At 41.9% G+C, this 12,567-nt stretch overlaps 1 protein-coding gene across 1 annotated transcript in view; it reads left to right on the top strand.

Moving 5' to 3' along the window:
* ABHD2 (abhydrolase domain containing 2, acylglycerol lipase) overlaps positions 1–12,567 on the top strand; it is an 89,798-nt gene that overhangs the window by 53,950 nt on the left and 23,281 nt on the right. Inside the window, exon 6 of the mRNA XM_006192568.3 lies at positions 12,071–12,254. Within this exon, the coding sequence (XP_006192630.1) occupies positions 12,071–12,254 (184 nt within the window). The remainder of the gene's footprint in view (positions 1–12,070; positions 12,255–12,567) is intronic.

Here is a 12,567-nt window from a genome sequence, read left to right as displayed (position 1 = left end):
AGGCAGCTCAACAGTTAGCACACTAGAATTGAAAGACCTTCATCACAGTCAGTCATGTATTGAATAGCTGTCTATTTATGGACTTCATGTACTTCAGTACAAATATATTTGTCGACTTTTATTTCTAAACCCAATATTATTCATTTTTAATTACTGTTGCTTTGTAATATGGCCTAATAGCTGATAGGATTCACCCTGGCTCACTGCTTCTTCAGCATGTGTTTTTTCCCTCCCTGCATGTTTATTTTTTTCAATTGAATTTCAGAATGATTTTGTCAGCTTCTGTGTTGAATTTCCATACCAGTCAAGAAGGACTAGATTCTGTGGTGGAAACAACCCCCAAATCTCAGTGGCTTAAAGACAGATGTATTTCTTCCTCACACTACAAATCTTATATGCCCCATCACCACCCGTAACTCAAGGACCCAGGGCAAAGGGGCAGCCCCAGCTGGAGCGTTATCCACCTCAGAGTGGAAAGAGCGTGGCTCTTGAATCTTCTGCCTGGAAATGATCAAGGTCACAATTTATTGGCCAAAGCACCTTCCATGGTCAAAGCTAACTTCAGTCAGGCGGTGGAGGGGCATTCTTCCTAGGGAGGGAAAGTAGATTTTGGTGAATCACAATTTTTAATAGAAATTTTAATGTATAATATGGAAAAGTTTATTTTTTTTTTCATTCCTGAATTAGTCTACTGCTTAGGTTTTCTTTTTTTTTTTTTTTTTTTTTGGTTTACAGTGTGTTATTAATTTCTGGTGTACAACCCTAGTGATTCAGTTATACTTCAGTTATACATACATGTGTACATATGTTCCTTTTCATATTCTTTTCATTAGAGGCTATTACAAGGTATTGAATATAGTTCCTTGTGCTATATAGTAGGACCTTGTTGTTTATCTATTTTATATATAGTAGTTAGTATCTGCAAATCCCAATTTATCTCTCCACTTTCCTTTCCCCCTCAGTAACCATAAGTTTGTTTTCTATGTCTCTGAGTCTCTTTCTGTTTTGTAAATAACTTCATTTGTGTCATTTTTTTAGATTCCCCATGTAAGTGATATCATATGGTATTTGTCTTTCTCTTTCTGGCTTACTTCACTTAGTATGACAAGCTCCAGGTCCAGCCATGTTGCTGCAGATTTTATTATTTTTTATGGTTGAGTAGCATATATATGCCACAACCTCTTTATCCAATCATCTGTCGATGGACATTCAGGTTGCTTCAATATTTAGCTATTGTAAACGGTGCTGTTATGAACACAGAGGTACATGTGTCTTTTTGAATTAGAGTTTCCTACAGATCTGTGCCCGAGAGTGGGATTGCTGGATCTTAGGCTAAGTCTATTTTTAGTTTTTAGTCTTTAAGGAATTTCCATACTGTTTTCCATAATAGCTGCACCAAACTACATTCCCATCAATAATATAGGAGGGTCCCCTTCTCTCCACACCCTCTCCAGTATTTATCGTTTGTGAACTTTTTAATGATGGCCATTCTGACTGGTGTGAAGTGATACCTCATTGTAGTTTTGATTTGCATTTCTCTGATAATTAGCAATACTGAGCATTTTTTCATGTGCCTATTGGCCATCTGTATGTCTTCATTGAAGAAATGTCTTTTTAGGTCTTCTGCCCATTTTTTGATTGAGTTGTTTGGGTTTTTTGTTGTTGTTGTTATTGAGTTGTATGAGCTGTTTCTATATTCTGGAAATAGTCAGTTGCATCGTTTGCAAATATTTTCTCCCATTCCATGGGTTATCTTTTTGTTTTGTTTATACTTTCCTTTGCTGTCCAAAAGCTTGTAAGTTTAATTAGGTCCCATTTGTTATTTTTTCTTTTATTTCTGTTGTCTAGGTAGACTGCCCTAGGAGAACATTGCTAAGATTTATGTCAGATAATGTTTTGCCTATGTTTTCTTCTAGGAAAAGTTTATTAGTATAGTATTTTCTCATCCAGGAACATGGCACTTCCCTTCAAGTCTTCCCTTATTTTTCTGGTAAAGAACTTCTCATTCCCTTTGTGGAGGTCAGTGGTTATCAACATTAGAAATCCCCCTGGGAAATTCTAAAAGATACCAATGCTGGAGTCCGGCCCCCGGAGTGTAAGGTTCCCCGAGGGTTGAGAGCCATAGATGTAGATCTTACACGTCCATTATTTCCTCTTCAGTTTTTCCTTTTAACTTTTTATTATAGAAATGTTCACAATATACAAAAGTAGAGAGAATAGTGAGATGAACCCAGAATCAACCTCCCTGCTAGTGCCTCGCGCCTGCTTAGCCCATAGGAGGTGTTCACTTCTTCTTAGAAGGACAGAGGTGAGGGATGTGGACGTAAGGTGATACTGTGCAGATTAGTGTATCTCAGACAGGTGTGTCTTATGGTTATGTGACCTGCCCTTGTGCAAACCGTGCTGCCCCTGGAGCAGATGGCAGGCCTTCCAGTCACTGTGGTACCCTTTTGGCCTTTTGAAACTGTGATCTTGACCAGAGGCAAACTAAAGAGGGCATCAGCATGAAGCCTTCATTCTTCTTTTCCTGTTCTGCACCAGCTCAGAACTCTCTTTCTGAGAAAATTGTAAAAGACCTTTTCCCACTCATCAAACTAACTCCACTGTAAACCACAGAGGCGCTAATCCCTTGTTGTTGGGCGTCTTCGCTGATGGGATTAGAAACTGTTGAAAACAAATCTCTCTTGAACAGAAGAATTTCTAAATGGGATATTATACATTCTTGTGACTGAGAATCCTTCATGCTGCCTTTGAAAGATAAATTAAGGAAAATCCTGCATGACAGCAGTTACCACTTATCTCACACTAACAGTGCCAGGCACGCGCTGAGTGTCTCTCTTCCCTTGATCCTCCTGATGCCTCAGAGGTAGGTGTTGATTTCCCCACTTCCCAGGCTTAGGGAGGTTAAGTACCTTGCCTGGGGTCACACAACAAGTAAGTGGCAGAACCAGCATTCAAACTGCGTGATTCTTAACCCCAACTCAGTACCACCTCCGCCATGGTGTTCATTTTCTATTTAGGATATTGCGTATTAGAATATAGGGGAGCAGGGAGACAGTCAAGCGTTTAAAAAGATCTGTCGCTGCTATGGTGGTAGTGGTCATTACTGTTTTTATTAGTAGGTGTTGCTCACATAGCACTTGCTGTGTGCCAGGCACTGTTCTAAGTACTTTATTGGATGTATTAAATCAGTCACCCCCCACCCCTTTACAGATGAGGAAACTGAGGTTCAGCCAGGTTGAATAACTTGCTCCAGATGGCAAAGCTGATGAGTGGACGATCCAGGTTTCCAGCCCAAACAGTCAAGTCCTGGAGCCCAGGCTTTTGAACCACAGCCTCCATTGCCTTTCTGTGAAAGGGGCTGTGTCCTGCTGATACTTCTGAGGAGTCAGGAAATAGTTCCCAGTCGGATGCATTTTAGGTTTAAAGCAAAAGAGCAGCCAGGAGCTTCTCTGAGCCACAGAAATAGGCCTGGTGGGTTTGAGCTCTGGTTTTTGTTTATCTCACATCCTGCAGACATTCATGGGGCCAGATCCTGTGATGAGAATACAGGCTGGAGTCCAAGTCCCTGCTTTCTTGAAGCTCCCAGTCTAGTGAGGAACCGTTCACCATGGAAGAATCGGGGAAGCAGTCCCCATCAGTCTGCACTTACGGCTGGGCTTGTCCCAAAAGAATACTTACCAACAGGAACCTTTTTGAGGACAAGGACCAGATTTTCGCTTTCAATTTTTACATTATTTTTTGGTTAATTTCCTGCATCTAGTGCCTCACTTAGAGAGAAAAGAAAATGGTCTCAAATGATTTAAGTTACTTTTTCCTGTGAGTTAAAACAGTGAAGTGGGCTCTTCCCTTATTTTTAAAACACTTGACTCTCTCACATTAGGCATCAAGCTGAGAATAGGGGCCTGAAATCATAGCATGATTGGCGGAGGAGCTCATTAGTGTCCAGCTGGGTTTAATATTGGAATTTTTGTTTTTCAAACTGTCTTTTGGAACCTCAGTGTAAGATCAGAAAACTTTGCATTGCTTAGATGGCAGCATTTCTGTTTTAGAAGGGAGGGAGGCCCTGTACCTGGGGCAACCATATAATTTAGCATCCCAACTGGGTCACTTCTGTGAGTGAATAACTGCATCAGAATAACAGACATACTCCAGGACTCTCTCAGGCAAACTAGGATGTCTGGTCACCCTGCCATCCAGCAGGCTGTAGAGATCACCCGTGATCCAAGACATCTTGCCATAAGGAGTTGAAAACAGTGATTTTTTTTTTTAAGACAGTGATTTTTAAGGAACTTCTACTTTGTTTTTACTGCTCAATCTATCTAAAGATATGTGATTAGATCATGAACACAGATGTTTCTATAAGCTTGTCGTATCTACCACTTATGTGGGCTCCATTTCGAATCATATTCATTATTCCAGATGCCAGCCATGAACTGTGTTCCCTCTGTGATGGTCAAGTGTTATAATGGCAGAAGGACATGGTGGGAAGAGAGGAAGAGGAAATGGGTAAAGAGAGAGGAAGAGTTGGAAAGTGAATATAATGAATTTGCAGAAGCTCAAGCATCTTAGTAAAACATCTGGCAAGACCATCCTACTGAGAATCACCAAGCACTGAGATGGTGCCCAGGGGCCCAGAGTTAAGGGGACATGTTGAGGAGTAATATTGAGAGGAACTGTAGAGAAGAAGCATTGACGTGTCTGCATTTTTGGGATGAGATCTGAATATTTAACCTTCAGCCAGAAGAGGGCAGTTTTTGGCATTTCTACACCTAGGGAAACAAAACCAAAAAAACTCATTTGTGAAAATCTTTGTTTCAGAGATAAGGGCAAGGCCAACTAATATGGTGGGCAGAGGGCTCTCACTTCTATTTCTAGAGCTGTTTTCTCCCTAAGTGACTCAGCTTTGCAATAGCTTGCCCACAGCTCTAAAAAATGACTCATCTTCACTATGAAAATGACAGGGGCTGCTACGCTCCCAACTACCCGCCAGCGAGCCATGTTGCTAGCCTGACCAAATCACTCTCTTGGATTAAATTTAGTGGGAAAGATATTTAGGTACTTCTTTCCTGTCCCCTGCACAGTCACACTGGCCCATATTGTGTGCTTCCATTCCACATGATTCAGACTTCCTTCTTACCCAGCTAACATTGTTGGCACAGCCACCATGTGCCTAGCATGGATATAGAGATGACTCAAAGTCTCCATCCACAAGGAACACCACGTCTCTGTGTCCCTGTATTTGAACCTGCTTAGTCATGTTAGTGCCATTTGGGGAGAAGTGGCTTTTGAAATAATAGTTTTCAGGCAGCCTTAGCCTTGTCTTTGTTTACGAGTGGGAGGTACAAGAAAAATGTCTTTCCTGTCCTCAGCAGTTTGCTTTTCCAAGATAGTCCTGTAGCACTCATCTCTCTAAGGCTAGGTTAGTGTCTCATATTTCATCTTGCCTTAAAAAGCTGCTGCAAGATTAGATACCTAAATCTTGTTACTGATGCTAATCCTGTAAAGATTAAATACTTAGAACCTCATTAAAATCCTCCTAATATTAAAAAACAGATCACTGTAGCTCTTAATAAAAGAGCCCAGGGAGGGGTTCCCAGACACTGAGGGCGTTTGGTAACTGACATCAGGTGGAGACCCCAGGAGGACCCAGAGTCTACCAGAAGGCTGATGCCAGAGCTGGGCAGAGACCACATTCTTGCCTTTTCCTTGCCTGATAGAGATGGCAGCTCTTCATAAAACACTCAATAGCTTGTCCAGGATTAGGCAGGGCTCACCTTTTATCCAGATCAGAAGTGCTTGGATTTAAATTGAGGCTCCCAAAGTGCCTACCCAATTAACTGTAATTGCTCCTCAGTAGTATAGCAAATCTGAAGTTACAAAATCCGAGGTTTTTTTTTTAATTGAACTGTAGTCGATTTACAATGTTGTGTTAATTTCTGGTATACAGCATAACAATTCACTTATACATATATATTCCTTTTCATATTCTTTTTTATTATAGGTGATTACAAGGTATGGAATATAGTTCCCTGTGCTGTACAGTAGGACTTTGTTGTTTATCAAAATCCGAGTTTTGTTACTGCCCCAGTGACATCTGAACATCTCTTCTAAGTCTCAAATAATCAGTCTCAAACCTGGATCAAGATAGATAGGACTAAAAGGATCCGGTGGTGAGAAAGTAAGACTTTTAACAATTAAACAATAAATCCCGGCAGTACAATTACTTACATAGATGTGGGATGCCAGGCAAAGGACGTGGGCTTTGGGGTTAGACATGGTCCAAAGCCTGGTCCTCCCTCTCACTCACTGTGTGAGGTTGGGGAAGTCATTTTGTCCCTTTAAATCTGCTTCTTCATCTGTGTTTAGGTTCCTAGCACAGGACCTGGAACATAGTACATCTTTCCCATTCATTTAGGTGACAGTGATTGAGTACCTGCTAAGCGCCTGGCCCCACAGATACAGTGGTGAATCTAACAGAGGTTCATCCAATGTTAGAACAAAACATAAAGATATAAATAATTAGCCAAGGGATTAAAAAAACTAGGCAGTAAGAGGATGGTATAGCTCAGTGGTTGAGTGTGTACCTAGCATGCACAAGGTCCTGGGTTCAATCCCCAGTGCCTCCATTAAAAATAAATAAATAAAAACCTAATTACCTTCCCCCAAAATAAAAAATAAATAAATAGAAATCAGACAGAATCTCAAGGAAACAGTGGTAGTAACTTATTGAAAATAAGTCCCTCAGCACCATGTCTTATGCATGAATAATGTCCCCATCACAAGCTGCACAAGTCACTGCTCCAGCATGAGGGGTATGTTGGGTGTATTTAGCATAGTTAAAACTGGTCTAAGGAGATTTACACATCTTTTTAAGAAATTATTCTTTATTTTTACTAGATTTTTAAACCAGCTGGATTTTTTTATTGAAAAGTGAAAAATATATACAGTAAAAACATTCAAAAAGTGCAAACATCTATATACAGTGAGTCAAATTGTCTCCCTCCCACCCAAGCCCCTGGTTCTCCTCTCCAGAAAAGCAATACCTGCTACAGTTTTTCAGCAAATATTCAATCAGGTATGTGTGCGCATATAATCCCTTTAAAACCCAAGTACACACAGGAAATGTTGCCATCCCACTGCCCCATCCCTGACTTTGTCCCTCAGTAAGGTGGCTCAGAGTTATTCCAAGTCAGCATATCCAACGCCACGTCATTCTTTTTCACAGAAATTTAACTAGTCCTCTACTGATGGAAATTTAGGTTGTTTCCAGTCCTTTGCTGCTACAAATAAAACTGTATTGAAAATTCTTGCACATATATCTTTGCACACATGTGCATATATCTTTTCACATATCTGCAGTATGAAGTCCCCCAAAGTGAAATTGCAGGACCAAAGGTTTGTCCTTTTAAAAGCATTAAGATGTTACCACATTGCCTTCTAAAGGCTATCCCAGTGCCTACTCCCTCATCAGTGGATGGACCAGCGAGCCTTTACTCATACCCTCCCCAGTGCTGTGTATTGCAAACTTGTTGATCTTTTCTAATATGGGCAGTGGAAAAGGACTGAGAACTGTTTTAATTTGCACTTATTTAACTATGAGTGACATACAGCATCTCTCCAAACTGCCCTTTTAAAAGACAAAAGAAACAGAAAATTGAGGATTTCACCTACCTTTCTTGTCAACTTGGACAGTGATTCTCAAAGTGTGGTCACTGGACCAACACCACTTGGGCACTCGTTAGAAATGCAAATTCTCATCCCACCCAGACCTCCTGAATCAGAAACTCTAGAGGTGGGTCCCAGCAATCTGTGTCTTAATAAGCCCTCCATTTAAGCCTGACCCCTAGAGTTTTTGATTCAGTTGGTGGGGTGAGGCTGAAGAACTTGCATTTTCAACAGCTGCAGGCATTGCTAATGCTGCTGGCCTAGGGAGCATGCTTTGAGAACCAATGAATCAATGCAGCTTTTCTGATGCACTCTACAAAAAAGATTACCAGAAAGCAATTGTATTTAGGGCTTTAAAGTTGTTTTTGTTAGGAATTTGATGGACCCAGAAGAGGCGCCTGGTTGGGTTGAGCAGGGGCTTGCCCCCTGCGGAAACCTGGCTATGAGAAAATAGTTTGGAAAGGTGCTGCCAGGCTAACAGCCCTGCTTCAGAAGCTTGCAAAAGGCAGAGCAGTGCCCCCATGTGTGAAGGTTGCTTACTGCAAGTGGAAAGGGAAGTCTGTAAAGGGCTGGTCCAGAGACAGAGAGCATGCCTTTAAAAAATGCTTTCTCCTGTTGATCTGAGCCAGAGAGATCCTTGTTCCCTAGACATGTGGTTCTCAGCCCTGGTTGCACCTTGGAATCACCTGAAAATCCTGTAAAAAGAACACCCATGCCCGAGGCCTACCCGCATATATTCTGACTTAATTAATTTGGGAAGAGCCCAGGCATTAATATTTGTTATTGTTTTGCAAGATCCCTAGGTAATTCTAATGTGCAATCAGATCAAAGAACACTACTTTGGAGAAAAATCTAGGAAATCTAGATTGGCCTTTTCAAGTGTTAAGCTACAATTCCTTGCTTAAATGATTTTTTTAAATTGTGGTAAAATACATATAAGATTACCATCTCCATCATTTTTAAGTGTACGGTTCAGTAGTGTTAAGTACATTCACCTTGTTGTGCAGCCGATCTCCAGAACGCTGTTCATCTTGCATAATTAAAACTCAATATCCATTAAACAACAATTCCCCATTCCCCCTGCCTCTGACACCTGGCAACCACCATTCTACTTTCTGTCTCTATGAATTTGACAACTCTGGGTACTTCATATAAGTGGAACCATACAGTAGTTGTCTTTTTGTGTCTGGCTTATTTCACTTAGCATAATGGCCTCAGGGTTCATCCGTGTCATAATATGTGTCATAATTTCCTTCCTTTTTAAGCCTGAATAATATTCCATTATATACATGTACCACATTTTGTTTATCTATTCATCTGTTGTTGGACACTTGGGTTGCTTCCACCTTTGGCTATTGTGAATAAAGCTTCTATGAACATGGGTGGACTTAAATGATATTATTAAAAGAAAAAAGAATTAACAGACATAATAATAGTTAACATTGAATGCTCATTAGGCCCTGGCCTAAGCCTTTTACCTATGTCTCTTTACTCAGTCCTGCAAACAACTCTGGGAGGTGTTCACTTTTATTACCTCCATTTTACAGATGAGGAAACAGACCCAAAACGGTTTGGTAACTTGCCCAAGTTACTTTCCAAAGTTCCCTCAGGATAAAAATCATTTGGAGTGTTTGTTAAAAGTACCCATTGCCAGACTCCATCCTGTTCCGGCAGACTTTGAGCCTCCAGCAGGGAGCCCAGAGAGTACAGGATCTGCTTGTCATCATTGGGAAGTTGGGAGCATTTGGGGCCACTAAGTGGGCCTACCCTAGGCAGTGTGAACACAGAGATCTTTTACTTACCATGAGGCCAGACTGCCTCATTAAGGCTGTGTTTTTAAGGCCACTTAATGGCCTAAGAGAGGTGAACAAATATCTCTAACAGGATTTGTGAATTTTTTATTTGTTGCGTGACTGAGTAGCTGTGATGTCAGCTGAGTGTGTTTGAAGATTGCTCTTTAATGTCACATCTCCCCATTTTAAACTGAGCATTCATTCCCTAGAGAGATAACATTTCTTCTATTGCTACCCTTTTAAAAAGGGAAGCTTGAATAAATGACCTAGGTAGGGACAAAAGTCTGGCATTTCAGATTACAAAGTTAAGAGTCAAGGTTCCCTCTGAACCAGCATTTGTTCCTTCAGGAGCCATTCAGAGGTTCACCAGGACCCATTCAGAGGCCATCAGAATCCACTCAAGGCATCAGCTATTTATTGAAGGCCTATTTATTGAAGGCCTGCAGGGTGCCCCAGACTCTGCTGGGTGCAGGAGGGAGAAATAGGAGACTGGATCTCTTACATCTCACTGGAGAGGGAGACATGCTCCCTTCTCAGAGTGATGCCTGAGTCTCTCCATGCTGTGAGGGGTCAGCTCTTGGCTCCTAGTTTTTCCCTTAGTCTGAAGCATCTTTTGCCACCTTTCGAGCCTCAGGAGCTCCCAACACTTTGAGATTGTGATCATCGGTCAGTCTGGGGGATCTTGTCTGGAAAGAGGCATGAGGGGGCCTTCAGGAGCATCAGGAATATTCTGCATCTTGCTCTGCACAGTGGCTACTTGGGTGTAAACGTGTAGCTTCATCAGTTGTGCACCTTCCTGAGTGTATGTTATACCTCATTAAAAAATAAAAATAAAAATGCAGTGTGCAGTTTTATGTGTATTGTTACACAGTGGCTCCAAGACACACATTGTTAAAAAAAAAAGGTGCTAAACAGTATGTTTGCTGCCATTGGTATTTTTAAAAAGAATATAAGAAAGAACCTTTTACCATATCTTTTAATTTGAATTTTGTGCCATGTGCATGAATAACCTACTCAAAAAAATGTTTTAATGCATATTCCTGGGCCTGGCCCCCATCTTACCACATAAGCTTCTTTAAGGGTAAAGGCCAGGGATGCCCATTTCTAACACCCTCTCCAGGTGATTCGATGTGCACTGTGGGTTGAGAACCCCTGCATGAGGTTGTGCTGGCCCAGCCTAGGCTGTATCCTACTGTGAGAGGAAGGTAGATGCACAGGGGAACTTGTCCAGGCTCAGAAGTTCGTGTCCCCATGGTTTGCAGGTTAGGGGAGGAGCTGTTCAACTCTGTTAGGGATGGCCAAACCTCTGAACTGGATTGGATCTAAGTGGGAGGATGTGGGACAAGTCTGTTTTCATTCCTTTTTTTCAATGAACAAAATCTGGACTGTCATCCTGCTGGTCTTTCTTAAAGATGCTTCTTGGCAAAGTCCCTGACTTTCCCTGGTAGGTTTTATTTTGTCTCCCTGCAGAGTCAGGTTGGGCCTTAGAAAGATATGATGAATCCTTTCATGTGTATGACCACTAAGCTCCTCCTCTTAGCAGAGCTGCTGAGACATAACACGACTTCACCAACCTCCCAAGGGGATACCGATTGACATCATCTCCCCTGGGCAAACTGGGTCCAAACACCCTCTCGTTCAGAAGTCTCCTCTGTGTGTTTCTGAATAGGTCTGCACCCTGTCCCTACGTCACCAAGAACCTTTTATCCTATTCCCACAGAGCATCTTGGCCATCCCTCTGGACTGAAGTTTGTCTTCCTTTCTTTTCCCCATGCTGACAAGACGGTCCTGTAAATAACAGCCACTTGGTACTTTTCTTAACACCGTGAATCACTGTACACAGGGGTATAGCATCCTATTTTGTAGCCTAAGAAGCTAATCCCAAAGAGAATTGCTCTTGCTTTTGTTTACATCTGTGTGCGAACATATGTGCTCGTGCACACCCTGAATATCTGTTTTGATTTCCGTGAGTATCCAGATAGATTTCTCACAACCCACCTTTAAAAGAGCATTGCCCATGTGTTTGAGCCATGGTCCCTTTCCTCATGGGCACTGCTAATGCTGTGTTTCCTCTTATACGGAGGGGCATCTGGGAACATCTCTGCAGGTAGCCAGAAAGAAGTCTGGACGTACGTGTCTCTCTCTAAACACACACACACACCTATACAGTCATCCCTTAGTATCTTTAGGGCATTGGTTCCAGGACCCTGTGAATACCAAAATCCCCAGATGCCCAAGTCCCTTACATAAAATGGTGTAGTGTTTGCATATAACCTAAGCATATCCTCTTGTATTCTTTAAAACATCTCTAGATTATTTATAATACCTAATAAAATGAGAATACTATGTAACTAGTTGCTGGTGCATGGCAAAGTCAAGTTTTGCTTTTTGGAACTTCCTGGGATTTTTTTTTTCCTGGATATTTTCAACCTGTGTTTGGTTGACTCTGCAGATGTGGACCCAGTAGTTACAGAGGGCTGGTTGTATCCATAAATATTTCTCTCTCTCTCTTAATATCTTGACACCCACTTAGTAAACCTTCAACTCACATTTTCTCCAATTTTTGTTGCAGCTGAAATGATTGAGTGGTCTTCCCTCTCTGCCCACAGGCTGCACCTGGGAATTTGGAGCCATGGTAAACTACATCAAGAAGACATATCCCCTGACCCAGCTGGTGGTCGTGGGCTTTAGCCTGGGTGGTAACATCGTGTGTAAATACTTGGGGGAGACCCAGGCCAACCAAGAAAAGGTCCTGTGCTGCGTCAGCATGTGCCAGGGCTACAGCGCACTGAGGTGAGTGATTCTGGCTGTGTGTTCCCACGTCTCTCTGCCATCAGGTCCTCCAGGTAGCACTCATTTACTGAGATGCACAGTCACCAGACACTGGCCCATGGAGATGAGGGGAAATGCTGTGGCATACTGAGCAGAAGTTTCTGGGTCTTGGAGTCACCTCGTTTTACTTCCACACCATCCACTGGAGTTGTCCTACCAGTCCCCCTAAGCCGAGGATATGCAGATGTATTTGGGATCAGATCTGTAACTGAATAAGCCAAAGCTCCCCCTTAATAGCTACTGTTTCCCTTTGGAGTCTCTGTGAGATGATATA

The sequence above is a fragment of the Camelus ferus genome, chromosome 27 (assembly GCF_009834535.1).
Source record: "Camelus ferus isolate YT-003-E chromosome 27, BCGSAC_Cfer_1.0, whole genome shotgun sequence".
NCBI classification, from domain to species: Eukaryota; Metazoa; Chordata; class Mammalia; order Artiodactyla; family Camelidae; genus Camelus; species Camelus ferus.
This window is presented reverse-complemented; position numbering and strand designations above follow the sequence as displayed.